The 17,266-nt window shown below is 38.9% G+C and overlaps 1 protein-coding gene across 2 annotated transcripts in view; it reads right to left on the reverse strand.

Annotated features, from left to right (window-relative positions):
• SNX2 (sorting nexin 2) overlaps positions 1 to 17,266 on the reverse strand; it is a 32,566-nt gene that overhangs the window by 14,266 nt on the left and 1,034 nt on the right. For both annotated transcript variants that reach the window (XM_032095793.1, XM_032095794.1), the window contains exons 2-3: positions 9,976 to 10,093; positions 822 to 985 (exon numbers count right to left, since the gene is read on the reverse strand). In XM_032095793.1, the coding sequence (XP_031951684.1) occupies positions 822 to 985; positions 9,976 to 10,093 (282 nt within the window). The remainder of the gene's footprint in view (positions 1 to 821; positions 986 to 9,975; positions 10,094 to 17,266) is intronic.

Here is a 17,266-nt window from a genome sequence, read left to right on the forward strand (position 1 = left end):
CAGCAGACACAGTGGTTCACAACCACTCTCATTTGCAATGTTTCTATGTGTCTCTAATCAGAGGACAGACATTCCTTTTCGTTAACGGTATCTGTAGCAGAAGAGCTTGGGAAGGGAAAAGCAACAGATCAAAAATTTTCTGATACTTGTCTGAGTTCTATTCTTCCAGAATTTCATAATCTTTCATGTACTATACGTAACTTTGATAGAAAGAGAGATCTTAAGAAACGCCATGGCAAAAGGGACAGTACCAGGGCTGAAGGGGGCAAAATCAGAATCGAATGCCATCACGTGGCAGGTATCAAGTCACAGGTAGATCTTGTTTGTAAAGTCACTGTCTAGTAAGAGAACTCTCCAGAATGAATGGCATTCAGTAATGTCCACGCTTTGACTGGAACATCAAATGTAAATAGCAATGTTAACTCTACGATTACCCTTAACTGTTTGTTAGCATGCAGGATAATGCTAAAAACTGGAACAGCTTCAGAAATACAAGTTGAAATTGTAACAGGCTTTAGTAAGAGTGATTTTACATTAATAACATTTCTCATGTATCAAGCTCACAGCCTACTCCTACATACACTTTTAAAGTATCTATTCTGAAAGAATAGAATCCCCACACTACATATCTCTAATATAATCACCTCAGTAGTGAATTCTTACAGTATTTTCATGAGTCAAATTCACACTAAACTTCTTTTGCAAAATAAACATCAAGGAATGATGCCATGCAACAACATTTAGGAATTGGCATTTTAAAATAAAATAAAACTTAAAAATCCAAATAAGACATTTCCATAGTTTAGAGGTTTACAGCATACCTCTTCTCTGGATCTATCAAAAATCACGGGGGCTGTTATGCTTTTCGATTCCATTCTGGGAGCTACTAATGTAGTAGGTGTTACAGGAGTGATTGCAGGAGTAGGTTCTGGTGAAAGTATGGGATCTCTCTCCGGACTGTCCAACGAAACTTCTTCTGTTGCTTCTAGATAAACATTTTGAGTTAGCAATAAATTTCCTGTGCAACACGGATGGATATGCATCACAAAGATAACAAACACGCACGATAAACAGTAACGATAAAATAAATAGCACCCATTTGTGTAGGAAAATTTTTTCAACATATAGCTAAAGCCAGATATGACTTTTGGGCTTGTAGCGCAGAGTGAGTTAAATTAAGATCAATATTGCCTTTTTTTTTTTTTTTTTGGTATACTGTTCAGTAAAGAGTCTTTTAAAGTAGTCACAATCCACAATTAATTTACTTCTGCATGACTGTCATAGGTTAGCAAGCACAGTCCCGGAAGGGATGTCCTTGCTAAGGGGTGCTTACAGTTTCCTCTGGGACCTGATAGAACCTATCAGCTGGCCAGTTTGAATATGGACAATTCTCTAAGCCACTTAGAATTGTGACCGCCTCTGTGACCACACTTAAGAATACACAAACACCCCCAAGCTCTCTCTCGTTTCCGGCGCTGGCACAGGTGGCTGCGGGCCCCGAGCGGGGCCCAGTGGGCCCAGCCCAGGCCCTGCTTGGGTCAGGCCGGGCCACGGCCATCCTGGAGCCGATGGACCTGTTCCAGCCGTGGAACCCCCCCCACTGCCTTGCCGTGGGCAGCCGGAGCGGCTCGGCTCTCCCCCCTCTCCACTGCGATAAGAAAAATTCAACATTCCAGCTGCAAAGCTGCAAGGCCGAGGTGAGAGTAACCCTTTTATTGCTGTGAAGAGCTGAAACCCTGAGGGAAGAGAGAGAGGAGATGCTTAAAGCTGAAATTCTGTTGTGAAGCTATGATATATCAGAGTATCCTGTTGTAATTTCATGAAGATATGGGGGGTGGAGTGTTCAACTCGTGAGCAAAAGCACCTGCGCTGAGATAGGCAGATGCTGACGCAGCTGTAATTTCATGAGAAGTTTGGACAGGGAGAGATGAACCTGATGAGGACTTTTGCTCCAAACGGGAAAGGAGAAACCTCAGTTCCTAGAGATGCTCCCAGAGATAGTCCTAACAATGAAGATGAGGAAGACCCTTTGCTCCCAGGGAAGGAGAAGGGCCTCTGTTTTTGTTTCTGAACGGCTCAACCTTAAAATTGTACCCCAAAAAACTTCAAGAGTGGACCCTCAAAAGCAGTTGCGGGAAAAGCTGCAAGTCGGGGGAAGGGACTCACATGCGAGCAGAGAGACTCCTCTTCCTAAATGGACTGAACAATATTTGGAAGTGGGCGGCTGTCTCGTTGTGATACTGTTTTCATAGCATGAGCAAGAAGAGACTTCTCTTTCTAAATGGACTGAACAAGGTTATTATGGAAGTGGTAAACAGACTGAACATCTTGAGGGTTGTCTTTTCACATTGTCAGTGGGAGAAGGGAGGAAGGTGGGGGGAGGAGGAGAGTTCTGAAGGTGGTATAATTTTTTTCCCCTCTTTTAGGTCTGTTAATAAACTTCTTTATATTTCTTTCAAGTTTGGTGCCTGCTTTGCGTTTCTTCTAATTCTTATCTCACAGAAGATAAACAATAATGAGTATTTTGGACCAAACCACTACAATGACATATTGTGAACACTAATTAATTTTTTTTACCACAGAAGCAGCTCTTCTTCATCACCTGTTTCACACTCTGAACAACAGCTGATTTAGCCATATAGGCTGGTAACTAAGCAGACTAAGCCATCTATCAAATGAAGTTACACAACCTTTAATACAACACCCCCCCCCCAGCCAAAAACCCCACAAACTGTAAAGTAGCAATATTAGCATGCGAGACATTAAGATTATCTTCAGTCTCTATTTCCCTTCTCTTTGGGGCTTAAAACAGCTCACTAGAAACTGACTACTTCCTTCAGACTATGGACAGTCCCCCTACGTTTAAAGACAATGCAAACCCCGGCTCTACAAATCTCACTAACTGGTTTTGACCACTGGCAAAAATTTCCTGGGTATACAGAAGTTTCTGCTCTAGTCCAAATAAGTGAACAATGCAGTGGTTCTCACTCAACCTGAATTTTCAAGAATTCCAGTTTCTTAAAAGATAATATGGACTAGAGAACAGTCATCTGATACCAAAATTGACTTCCCAATAGACCTCAAGTCCTTTCACAAACTAGACTTCTGTGGGAAGTACTTACCAAGCAGGTAAAAAGGCACTAAACCAAAGCAGACACTCATTCTGGCTTGAGGGTGACAAAAGTTTACTGCCATCATTTTATTCTGGAGTATGTCACAGAACTGCTGAATATGGAAAGGACTTCTGAAATCATCTAATCTAATCTCTCTGCTCAAGTAGAGCTCTAGCTAGAGCAGGCTAAACTGGACCACATCCAGATGAATTTTGAGCATCTCCAAGGAGGAGAATCCACCTCCTCCTTGGATAACCTGTGCCAGTGCTTGACCACCCTCACCAACAAGAAAAAAGAACCAAAACCCAACACCACCCCCTCACCCTCACCGAAGACAAACAAAAAGGTAAGATTTTTCTTGCGTATTATCTGGTTTTCAGTGTGTAGCCATTGCCTCCTGTTCTGTCAGCGGGCACTACTGAGAAGTCAGGCTCCCTTTTCCCCATTCCCTACCATAATAAACACTACCATATCCCTACCATATATACACTATAGGATCCCCTCCACCCCAAGCCCCAGTAAAGAATGAATCCAGCACTAGCTTTCTCAGTCTCAGCTCTTAAGCCATACACGTTATGGCCTCAATCATCTTCACGGCCCTGCACTCAAGTCACTCCCATCTGTCCATGTCTCCCTTGTGTTGGATAGCTCAGACCTGGACTCGGCACACGAGGTGTGGCTTCCGCAGGGCTGAGCCAAGGGAAATATCAATTCCCTCAACCTGCTGGCATTGCTTTTCCTAATTTCAAATTACAGATTTTCATAGTACTTTCAAACTAAAGTTAAAAGCAACCACCTCTTTATATTCTCCGTTTTTAATATGAACTGAGAATCTATAGCCTTTCTTTGAAAATACTTATTGTCGTAGCACTGCTTTATTCTTACTGCTAAATCTTACAGAACATAAGCATCTGCTCATGCTTCCTTTCCTCAAATGTGACAGGAAGGACACTGCATCTTAAATCAATACAGAATTTTAATTCAAAACCTAAGATTAGGTGGGGCAACTGCTGAGGCAGTTGCAAAAGAGCTTTTAGATTGGCAGAACAGCAACATTTCAACAAGAAGCAGCAGTTCTCTCCTTTGGTGGCTAACAGCATTCAACATATACGCTATACAAATGAATATTTCACAGAAACATTTCTCAGAAAAATATGCATATACATATGTAACACAGTACTATATACATGATAAAACATAAAATATAAAATATTTATGAAATAAAGCAATTGCACTTCAGTTCTTCCTTTTTTCTATCACTAGCTGTATTCCAGCACATTCAGGAAACAAATTATTAACCACCACTATATACTTCTCTCTCTTTATCTTCAAATTTTAGACAGGTTTATAAAACAAGTCATTAAACAATTCAAAGCACATAGATTTCTCTACTTTCATTAACTGAGAACACAATCCTCTTATTGTAAAGTATAACCTCATGAAAAAATGTGAATTTAATGTAACAAAGCAGCACAGCCATCAGATGAAACAGAAGCACTCATCTTCTCAAGGACTCCTCTTTTTCAGACTTGTATTCACATACCCATTAGTATCATAAAGTGATCTAGGTTGTGCATCAAATGAACTCCAAGAAGGATTAGCAAATTTTTAAAGCTGCTGCCTACTGGTCTTTCTTTTTTATTTCCCTGAAGGAACTTACCCAGAGAAAATAGTATCTGTTTGTTTGATAGCAGTAAGTCAGTTATTTTAGGAAGAAATGAGAATTTATGCCATCCTCCCTCTTGTTACCTCTCACCCCAGGTTTGCATTCATCCAGGCATTATGCAAATCTAGAAGCATGAAATGGAAAAGATGCGAAAGGGGATGATGGGACTGAGCTGGACAGGGAGGAGGTTATTGCACTTTTTTTTTAAAAACAAAAATATGCAAGGATCCTGAAAGGAAAAAGAAGCATTAGCTGTATATAAAACAGCAAACTCTTACTTCTAGCTATTTTTTTCCCCCTCAGAAAAGCAGTCTTCAAGTAGTACATGAGCTGAAGATCTATTTCTCACAAAATAGGTTTCTTCTAATGAACTCTGGCATTTATGCTTCTTACACACACCCCTTTACTTTGAGTACTCAGATGACATGGTCTGGATTAAAAAGCTTTATTGATAATTTTTCTGCTTGTGTTGCAGGTGTGTTTCTTTCCCCATGGAAACATTAATCTGGTAGGTTTCAGAGTAGAAACTATGGCACTTCAGAAACATTTGCTTGATCTATTCATTTTAGATCTTCACCTGAAAACTTCGCATGAAGTTGTGGTTTTGTGGTGCGTTTTTTTGTTGGTTTTGGGTTTGAGGTGTTTTGTGTGCTTGTGTGGGTTTTGTTTGGTTTTTAAAATATTCAGTATCATTGTTAGCATGAAAAGTGAAATCTAGATGTCTTGTTTTCCAGGGTAGTTCCCAAGAGCTTAAGTTCTTGCTTAAAGAGGCAAGCAACTGCTCTGTCCAACTTTTGGGAGGAAAACACTGAGATCCAACACTTACATCAGCTATGAGAGTTACCAAAACATATTAAGAACTCCCAACAATCTAGTGCTTTAGACTGCTACACATAAATACATACTTTACAATTCATTAACAGTCTTTGTTAGGGATCACTGTCAAGTTGCTTAGCTCCAAAAGAACATGAAGACATGTCATTCTGCTGTAGGAGACAACTACATATGCTTAATTAACATTCTATAGCCAACCACACTAAGTTCCTATCAACACTCAAGCCTGGAGCTTAATCTCAGCATTAGACAGAGTTTGTTTATTTATTTTTCACCAGCACTTTTTGTCAAATATCATCTTAGAAAATGCAAGTTTGCAATTCCTCACTAGCAGCTCACTTCAGCCACAAGTTATTTTTACTAGTCACACTTCTAAATGTCAGACCTCTAGCATTCTGACATAGCCTGAATGATTAAATTGGCTTATTATCTTTGAAAATTTGCCCATGTGAACATAAAAATTTGGAAGTAAACTTAAGCAGCAGCTGTTATGCAGAACAGAGGACAAGCTATTTAAAAAGACTTCTCTAGGCATAGCAATTATTTCAGAGATTAAACTGAACTGAATTCACTGTAAGAACTGCTACACCTGAGTCACGGCCCGTGCTCCTTATCGTTATATCAGAAATACTAAGGACAACCTTAATGAGAACACAAATGGTTTTAACACAACAGTCACCTTCTGACCACTTCTGACTTCAAAACTGTAGGTTCACATGCCTTTGTGCATTTATTTCTTGCAAAATAAAGCTAGAACTGAACAACCAGCTTCTAAAAAGCAGCAAGGTATTTGCACAAACTCTTCATATCAGACACATTACACAACAGCCTGACAGACACCATCAGCTAGAAGCTTTTCTGTTCAGATGGGCCTAAACACCTTGTCTGGGTCAGAGAATTATCATCTCCTTTTCTGTCTCAAATACCAAGAAAAAAGCCTAAAGGGAAAAAACCCCCACAAAATCAAACAACACAAAACCCCACCAAATAAACAAACAAAAAAACCCAATAAAAACAAACATCACCCCAGCCTCCAACACACTGACTTTTCCCCAGGACACATAGCTAGACACTTCCACAACATGATCCATTCCCAAACACATTTCAGAGCTGAAAAAACAAAATAATAGTATTCTTTTACCAGACAGAGGAGAGGAAAAATTCTAGTTTTCCACTTTTTTGAAGAAGGTGACAGAACACTGATAAAACTTCACAGATCAGTTCACCATCTAATGCTCATCTGTGAGCACTAGAGGCAGAAGGCACAGACGGCTATGCCCTTCATGGGCAATCCATGGCGTATTTGTGCAGTTATACACTGAACTTTGGGTCAACATTTTGGAAGACCATTTCAATACCTAGCTCTTCACTGTACAATAGCAGGCTACTGACAACAAAGCTTTAAGATATATCTCCAAATTCCTCAAGACACACCTAATACTGCCTCATTTGGAGCACTGACCATTATGGTCTCTGCACGTAAGAGCTCTACAAACTAAGATAAAGTAGTTCTTCTGGCCAAATAATCAATATAGTTACTTTTATTCTAAGGGTGAAAGTTCTTTAGTGGGTTTAGTCAGACAGTTTGCTTTTACAGAACCAAGAACCACAATGAAGCAGCAAAATTTACTGGTCTCCAATGACAGCAGGAAAACTAATTTCTTCCATTTTTTGAAACCCAGTTTTAATAGCTCCGTTGCCAGAGACAAGATTATGAGTATCTATACTGCACATATTATCCTGTAGCTGCCACAGAAACATAATAGCAAAGAGGTTTTAAGCATAATCAAAAAAGCCTAAAAAATTTCCCAGGTTCTGTCCTGCATTAAAGCAGTAGAGAAAATTTGTACTGCTTCACCTCCTTTTCCATTAGGTTGCAATATTAGGTAGAATAATGGAAAAGACTTATAAGTCTACAATAGCTAGAGAAGCATACCATCACATTTTTTGCAAGTCTGAAAAACAAGAATTATTTCTGACCCTGAAGAATGGCAACCTCTCCTTTCAGGAGCCACACACGGGATTTCCTTTACCTGGATTTTAAAGTGTCTAGTAATTCAATATGAAGGAACAACAGAAGTTACAAAGCTGTGGAGTTTTATGGGGAATTATAAGAGAGAATTAGGTTGTGAGCTGTAAAACCTGCCTGCAGAGGCACATGGCAGCACACAGAGGCTTGTCTCCACTGGACCCTGGGGGGAGAAAGTGTCACACTGCAGAGCCCTACGGAGAGGAGCCTGCCGAGAGCTGAGCTGAAGGACGAGTGAATGGCGAGTGATCTTCCCATCCAAGGAAGTGTGCCGCTGATGTGGCAACACGGGATAGGTCACGCCACATAAGGAAAGAAAAGTGTATAAAACCAACTCACTCCTTTGAATAAACAATTCAGATTCCCTGCCGGTCTGGGTCTGAGATTCAATCGCTGACAGAGCTTCATTTTTTTTCCTCTCCATTTAAGTGTTCCTATAAGCTGTGCCAAGTTAAGATTCTTTGGAATTTCAACACATCAAAGAAAACCCCTGTCACACTCACTTTTAAATTCAGTTCTGCTTTCCTAGAAAGCCAGACTTATGCAATCATGCTGGAAGCAAGAAAATAGGTATCTCATCTTGCCTTTCTCACACTGTTTCTATATTGCCTAGCAAAACAGTCCTAAGAAAGAAAAAAACAGTTATACTTGTGAGCGCATAGCACTGGAACACAAATTCAACGCAGTTTTTCAGAATGTCATTTCAGAACAACAGTGATACAAAGACAGAAGTTCAAGACTTGGGTCCAACTGCATTATACAGACTTCTTGCTTAGAACAGGAAACTGTGAACAATGTCATATTTTATCTCATGCTCGATAAATCACATTTGTTTTTTCCTCTGTTTGAGAGTATTAGACTCATTCTGTATTGTAAATTGAACTTTCAAAGACCAGTCTCAGCTGAGGTAGACATGCAGTGTTAGATGCCTTCAGTTCAATGCTGCAAGCATTTAGGAGAATGTCCTACATGGCAAAACCCAAACTCATTAAATCAGTTCTGTGTGTTATTCTCACAGCATTCATTTCAGTTAAAACAATCTGGCTGCAAACATTTGTTCCTTCTGTCTGACTCTCCTCAATATTTACTCCAGCCTTTTTTTTTTTTTTCCTTAATATTATTCAAAGGAGAATTGGCTTTCCTAAAATATCCACTCCAGATGGCTCTATGTTTATAAAAAGCTGGCATTATATACTGAAGCTAAATAACCAAATTACTGACTAGTACTGGAAAGCTTCATGGCTAAAGCACTGATGGTCTTTGTAAGTTATAAGGCAAAACAAATGCAGAAAAAAGTACAATTAGCCCTCTATTCTTTATTCCTTTTTTCTCTTAAAACACTTTCAGAGAGGTACTAAACTAGCCAATACATTCCAACAGTGTCTTGAACAAGTTCAAAAATATGGAAATACAAATTAAGAAGGTTAAAAACAAATGTAATGGGCATGTGTATATATGTATTTATACAAAATAACCCAGAACTAAAGGCTATAAAGCTTCTGTTGGAATGATTACATCAGGTAATCAATGAAGAGGAGATGACTGTATTCAAAGCAGACTGTCAGCTGACTCACTCAACATGTAGTAATAGGGAAAATGCTAGAATTGAGATGTAACATTCAGAACCATCTTATACACATAATATATTCCAAATATTACACCTCCTTTCCTGAATAGTTAATGTTCCTACACCTGTAATTGACAGCTACAATAACCCATGTTAGGATAGTTGAAAACCAACACCAAAGTAGCCACTGATTTATGAAGCTTTAGAAACCTTCTGTCTACTAACAGATTACTTATCAAAACTTTCACATATCTTTTTCTAAAGCATGCAATACTGTCAGAGATACAACCATGCACCAGTGAAATCATAGGACTGGTCCCATGTGCCAGTTTATTACTTTTTCATTAAAACAAAAGTATGAAGAAGGAAATATTTGCAATAAAATCTGAATTATCTCTTTATAACTGAAAAAAAGACTGGGACAGCTTATGCATGATTATTAAGTAGAAAACAAGAAAGTAACTTAAGTCATGCATTTCCACACAAACAGATATGAACATTTTGAGTCACAAAATGGTAAAGACTATTACTATCAGCAAAACATGTTAGTGACCAGCTAAACACTCCCACATTATACACTGACAGTACACACCACTGAAAAACTTATAAACAAACTTAACTAACAACATTTTTCACAAGAAAAAAACCTGTACAACACTATCAAACTACTTATAAGGTTTCAACCCTCCCTCTCAGAAAAGCACATTTCTTTCAGTCCAAGGGCAAAAGGGTTTGTGCAGGCATGCTAGAAGAAAATGGCCATTACCAGCAAAGAGGTCTTCTCTGTCACCATCCAGCATAATTTCTGCTGGCTTTGGACCATTGGAGTTTGTGCTGAGGTCTTCTGCTGGAAGACTTGCTGGCTCTGGAGATGAAGGACTTGACTGTTTAAAAAAAAAAAAAAAGTGAAATAATTGGAAGAGAACCAGTTACCATGTGTCAGTATATAAGAATTATTGCAACATTCTTTCATTGCAAAGAAGCAAAAAAACATGGACAGAAAGGAAACTTGTCAGCTATTTCCATCTCCCACTCCTAGCACAGCAACAATGAATAAAAGATACGACCTAGTCAACAGCTCTTTTAATTTCTTTAAGAGAAAAAACAGTCAACAGTTTCTTCAGGTTTAATTAATATGAAACAAAAGCTGCTATAGAATTATCTAGAATAAGTTTATTAGTAATGCCAAATGTAATTTGATTATGAAGTTCCTCCTGGAAGGGCTTGGATTTAAATCTGGATTTGTACATAGCCAAAAATCAATAAAGAAATCTCCAAGTGCTCTATGACTGAAAAGAATGCATTAATGCCATCCAAATAATTCAAGGCTGCTTGAAGCTGTAAGAAATTTTGATAGCTTTGCAACAGGATTACTGCCACAGAGGATCAGACTGTACTGTACGGAAGCTAGGCTTGCCACAGATACAATTTTTTAATTCACTGAAGACTGAACTTGCCCTGTTGAAGACACTCAGGAAAACTAAAGCAATATTGAAGCTGGACCACCAAATGAATAGCTTGCTTACAAAACAAATACACACATAATTGAAGATCAGTGCTTCAGTCAGAAAAATCTTTCTTGAGTAAGTATCAACTCTGTTTACTGCTGTAGTACTAGGGTATTTGCAAAACTCACTTCTTGCAACTTCATCCAGGACAGCTAGCTAAGGAGTTTTCAACAACAGCATATTTACTCATGGATGCAGGCATGTATTAAAAAGATACTAGATATTTAAGGCTATACTTCAAAGAAACCAGCAGGCTAGAAAAGATTTTTAAAAAAGACTGAAAATTACTGGAAAGTCACTGAAAAAGTCTGTCCAGATTGTATTTTCACATTCATAAATGTAGCAGAGGCAAGAGTCCTAACAGAGAGGCCTCCTTATAACTGGCTTTCTTGCCTTCTTCCCCTCACTTTATGTACTGAGCATGATTCAGATGGTCTGGAATATCCCTTTGGTCAGCTCAGGTCACTTGTCCCAGCTGCGTCTCCTCCCAACCTCCCATGCATCCTCAATTCCCTCACCAGTGTGGCAGCACAAAAAGCAGAAAAGGCCTTGGTAAGCCCTGCTCAGCAAAACAAAAACATCTCTGTGTTATCAATCCTGTGTTCAGCACAAATCCAAAACAGAGTCTCGTGCTAACAACTGTGAAGAAAATTAACTCTACCCCAGCCAAAATCAGCAGAACCAGACTTTGGTTGCAACAAGGAACTGATCCATTCAAATGACAGAAGAGATCGTATCTCCTTCCTTTTGCCAAAAGCTGCCACTCTCTGAAAAGCCCATATACAACATGGGGAAACCAGAAACAAAACAAAGTGATGAATAACAAAAGGAGCAGTCTCTGAAACTCTTGGTTGGATATTGCCCTAGAGCCTGCAAAGAACATCAAAGAAGAAATGCTTAGAAACTGTACATAGGAAGTAGTTTCTAACCTTGTAAGGAACAAATTCACTAGTCACATGAACACTTCTTATCTTCTATTAAACAAATGCCAAAATGACCCCACAGGAAACAGAGTGCTCTGGAGTAATAAAGGTATGTATGTCCACTCTGTGAAGACCCTGGGAAGTATCATAAGGAGATAACACTCCTTTCAGTTGTATTACAAGACTTGCAATAATTTACATTAAATGAGCTAGGAGATGCAAGAAAATCACAGCACCTGATATGCTTCAATATTTTACAACTGACAGTATATATGTGTTACACATAATAGCCAAAGGTTTTAAGCCATTTCAGAATTCAGAAGTAGCATATTTCAGAAGAAATGGTCTGTTTCTCCAGCCAATGCTGTGTAGAGATGCAAGTTCAAGACCTTGTACTCCAACTAGAACAGAAGAGCATGGAAATGCTTGATTTCCAAATGCTTGAGGTTCAAGAAGTTTAAAGTTTTATCAGCAGAAGTAGTTCTTCACTGAAACATCATAGGTACTCATTCCAAACCAGTTTTGCTGCTATTCAGCTTTGAACAGCAATCGACTTACATTTTGACAGCCTGGAGGTTCATGACACAGTGGGAGTCCCATGCTGCCACAGATGCAGAATGCACATAGGTTTGTGTTTGTCAAGTCACTGCCACGAAAAAGAGCTCTAATACAGCCAGTAACAGGGAACAAAAGCCTTCCTGAACCCTTGTAGCACATCAGCAGAGAGCTTTCTGCTTTACCACTTAATTATGCTCTTGATTAATGAATGGTGGAAAAGAGCCCTTGGAGAATGCTCACACCTCCAAACTATTCCTTCAGTCTATCTTCTCAGTTTTATCAGAGGTAGTTATTTTGGTTACTAATGGTTATTTTTGGTGGTACCTGGCTTCTAATCACAACAAACAGCTGCATGCCTAAAGTTACAAGTTAACCAAAGGTCAATACAGAGTTATATCCACTTTGAAGAAAGAAACAGATTCCTCTAGGACTGGCTATAAATACATGCCACCAAGTCTCTGTTACTGAGCTGGGAAAGATCCTGTCCAATCGCACTGTTAAAGAAAGCCAGTATTTCTGCACTAGATACCAGGCTTCACAGCTGTAGTTAGCAGAGCAGTTACCAGCAGTGTTCTCCAAATTCCATATGAGAATACAAGCAAAATGCAAGGACTCAGACCTTATGGGCACCTCAGAAATCTGAAAAGCAAAGCTGACCAGAGAGGATATCCCATACCTTGTAAAAATGTGCTCAGCAAAGCTATGGGGAAGAAGAAGGACAGAGAGGATGTTTGGAGTTACAGCATTTGTCTAAGTCACCATTACACTCCTGTCTTCCTGAAGATGGCTAAGCATGGGCCTGCCCACAGAAGGGGTGAATAAATTCATTATATTGCTTGCATATGCAACTTTTACTCTACCCATTAAATTCTCTTCATCTCTGTCCACTGGTCCTCTAATTTTTACCCTTCCAGTTCTTCTCTACCATGCCAAGGTGAGCCATGAATGTCAGATGGAAATAAACTTCAACAAGCTGACAGGTGAATAAGGTATCTACTGGTCTATTAATCTCTCTGTGGCTCTTTGGTCCTGTTAAACAGCTGTGTTCTCAGACAAGATAAATTAAGAATGGGGTTAAATATATTCACAAATGGTTGTGACTTTATAAGAAAAGAACAGTGTGTAGAAGCTTCTTAAAAACTGTTCACGGTCTGAATACTGCATCAGCTTAAGAGTTTTGCAATGAAGTATAGTTTCTTCTCTTTGAAATGGACATAGTCCTAAGGGAACTATGAAAACCCAGCAAGGCACAGCCCTGATGTATCAAAAACTAGAGTCAATAATTTCTAACAATCTGATTATTTTGCACAGCCAGTGGGTCATAAAGTGCTATTCAGCCTCTCAAAAACCAAAAAAGCACCCATGCATGAACACAACATATTAAGCTATTTCAGTTACAGTCTTCTATGGATCTGACAGGACCTCAACTTTGTGTTTTATCTCTACAAAGTACAGCTAAAATGGCCAGTGAAAGTGGCTGTCAAAGGAGGTAGTAGTTAGTGCAGTGAAAATCTCTGTATCAGACAAGAAATGGAGATGAAACTAACAAAAACCTCATGGCCTAGACAGACAGCATAGCTGTTCAGAAACTTTAAACTTACTTGATGTCAAGGATTCACAAAATGTCACAAACACATCAATTTCCCGAAATGTACACAGCTGTGAAATTTCTGAACAAGTCCTGAGCTGAAAGTTTGGTGCAGCCTCCAATAACCAAGATAGTCAAGGGCCAGGACATCCAGATATGTAGGATAGTCAGGATCCTGCCTCGTCTTTCTTGAAAACAAGTTTCTGGTAAGACGCCCATGGGCCCATTCCAACTTACAATGTCAATAACAAGCTCAATTTTCTGTTATTTTATTGTTCATTAAATTTGAAGGAAATAACCAAGTATTTTACGGCTCTGACTGATGAAGAAACAAGGAAAAGATCTTGCACTTTCTGCTGGCTGAAATTATAGCTCCAGATATTTGGACATCCTCCCTTCTCTTAATAGTAGGGTACCCCCCAAACTAGTTCTGCTTGCATGAACCCCTCCTAGCTTCCCTCAGTCAAAACACAGTGGGCTGACCAAAGGTGGCCATCATAATATTCTAGTTGTTCAGGTTAACCCAGCTCATTGTCTGAAATGGGGTTACAGGAGCTCATAGATCACAGCGTGGGCAGAGAGAATAGACTCAATGGTAGGACAGTATCATTTGCAGCAGAAAGAAAGATGACACAAGCAGCCACACTGGAATGAACTTCCACATACTTCCATTACAGCCTGGATTTAACATCAAGCACATTTTCAGTAGAATTACATCAATTAATCTTGGATACAGACTTAGCTTTCTGCAAAGGTATAGTACAGTAGTGAAGGACTTAGTGTTTTCCTCTCAGATATTCCAGCGGGATCTTTAGTGCTTTCTCTGTAATGGCCACTGTTCAACTGAATGGATACCATTAAAGCCATCTGGACTTCTGTAGCTATCTAGTGTTTTGCCTTATGTGCAAAAACCAAATGCATATTGCAGATCTTTGACATAAACTGATCAACTGGCAATGAAATTATTACACACCCTGCCCTAAATAAATTATAAATAAATAAAGTCCTTGATAAATTACCACATCTACTGCTCACTGATTGTTTTCAAGTTCCTCCACGTATTTTTCCATTAAAAAAAAAAAAAACAAAACCAAAACGCCAACAAACAGGAGTAAGGGAATACAAATACTGTGTGAAGGAGTAGGTGGCATCCTTGGTTCCTGTGGTCACATGGCACCTGCTTCACGAAAGACAGACTGGCAATATAGAAATAAGGGAGAAGTTTAGGGAAAATGAAATTAGAAATGGTACAACATAAATGAAGAAGGTGACAGAGACCCAGACTGGTGCATGAAGGAGGAAGAAGGCAGAAACAGTGAAAAGAGAGTAACAGTGAAAATACCATTTTTTCAGAAAATCTAACATATATCTTATCATACATGTCATCAAATTTGACTTTCATACAGTTGTTTGGGGTCCCTTCTAAAGGGAGCAGAGGACACAGAGAGCAAATTAGCAGTTTGTTGATTAAACTTTTAACAGGGAGTGATTCTTCTCATAATGCACAGCTAACTTCCAGAACTTCTTGCTGTGCAAACCATGCACACTCTTTAAAAAAAACAACCCAACAACAACAACAAAGAAACAACCGACCAAAACCCTGTTAATATCCATGCACTTGAAATTTTAGCAAGTAGATAAGTCTACCTAGGCCTCAGGAAGGCCTTGAGCTACAAAAACCTGATACCTAGGAGAGCATTGTATATGCCAATCAGCAGATATACATAACAACCAGCAATATTATTCACATGGAATTCACCACTGAATATCACTGTAAATGCAATTTTGGCTTAAACTATCTACATGATTCATCCTGGCTGTTCTCACTAATGAAAGCTACTCTGGCAGCTAAAGAGAAACCTCTTGAGCAACCATGAATTTAAAAAGCAGTTGTCCAGACTCACAATACAGTTGGCACAATGAAAACAAAATAATCATTCTCATTCTACTACTCATAGGCACTGTGGATATCTGACAAGGAAATGAGCATCCCATCAGCTGAGGCAAGTTGCTGCCCAACCTGATTCCCAGTTCATAGGTGTTCTAAGATGACAGAAAGGAAGAGTTCTCATTCTCTGCCACACAGCAAATTTTCAAGTCCTAAAATGTGTTTCCACTGTACCCCAGAAATCCCAGGTGTTACAGCTCAGTGAGCTCTTTCTAATGTTTTATTTTCTACAATTAAGAGAGCTCAGTTCAAGACATTAACTTTTTTACAACATGCACAGAGAAAGTTAAAACTCCATCTTATTTTTTCTTCACATCAGAGAATTCAACTTGAAATAAAAAATGTTCTCCATTTGAAGCCACTGAAGTAACTAAGCCTTTCCGTATTTATGCACTACATGCTTCCCATTTATAACATACACTGAATGCATATTTTGCCAAAAGAAACTTAGCGTGTGTTTTCTAAATGGAGACTTTGTTAATATGGAAGCTATTTGAAAGACCTATTACAAACCATACAGATTTTCCACTGCACAATCAAATTATAGGCAGGAAAGGCTCAGCACACATTTTGTGAACTGCAAAGAGAAAGCAAGATAAAATAGGAAGGGACTGAAATTAATCATGCTAAACACAAATGGACAGCTCCAAGATAAACCAGTTGGGAACCCTTTCAAAGTACCAAAGCCTTCATGTAAGTTGGCTTTGGACCACAGTGTCTTTTGCCACACTCTCACCTACTTTTTTAACTACAAAAAGCATGACACCATTCTGTTGTTACTATACAACTCCCACTACCATTTATAATCAGTTCCTCCATGAACATTTACAGATTAAACTAACACTCAAGACAAAAGTTTAACTAGGCCCACATCATGAGATAATCATTCTTCTCTGGACTACAGTACCCTATACACTGAATCCATCAGTCTTTGCTCAAGCTAGTAAGAAGTCCAAAGTCAACTTTCATGACCTCTTCCTTCCACGCTTGCAGGAAAATCACAAGATTAAGGCACTGCCCTAAATGCTAATGTCAAAAAAGCTTACTGACACAGCTTTTAAAAGCTTCTCTTTAAGCAAAGAGGCTTCCCCTTTCTACTTAGAGACTCCATTCCAAACAGACTGTGTACATAAACAAAGCAGCAAAGTGGAATTGTCAGCCAAAACAACTGATACAAAGCCTATTTCTTTGCCAATGTTTGCAGTTAGAGGAGTTTCAGTAACTTTTTTATCTCATGGTAACTGTGATTTGGACACTAAATCTATCTTATCTCCTGCAGTTTTAGTTCTAGACCACATCAATAAAAACATTGTTTATGTTACACTGCAGTCTTTCTCAGTGCACTGAACAAGACTCCAGTAATACACACTGTGTCACACAGAGATGCACAGAAGTCTACTCATGCAATTCTTGTCAACTGCAGGTTCACATCATTTCTTATTCCTTCAGTGCATTTTTTCCACTGATCTTTTTCTACCAATGCACAGATTATGCATCTATAAAAAGAAAGAAAAAAAGAAAGTAGCTTGAGA

Source organism: Corvus moneduloides, chromosome Z (genome assembly GCF_009650955.1).
Source record: "Corvus moneduloides isolate bCorMon1 chromosome Z, bCorMon1.pri, whole genome shotgun sequence".
NCBI lineage: Eukaryota > Metazoa > Chordata > Aves > Passeriformes > Corvidae > Corvus > Corvus moneduloides.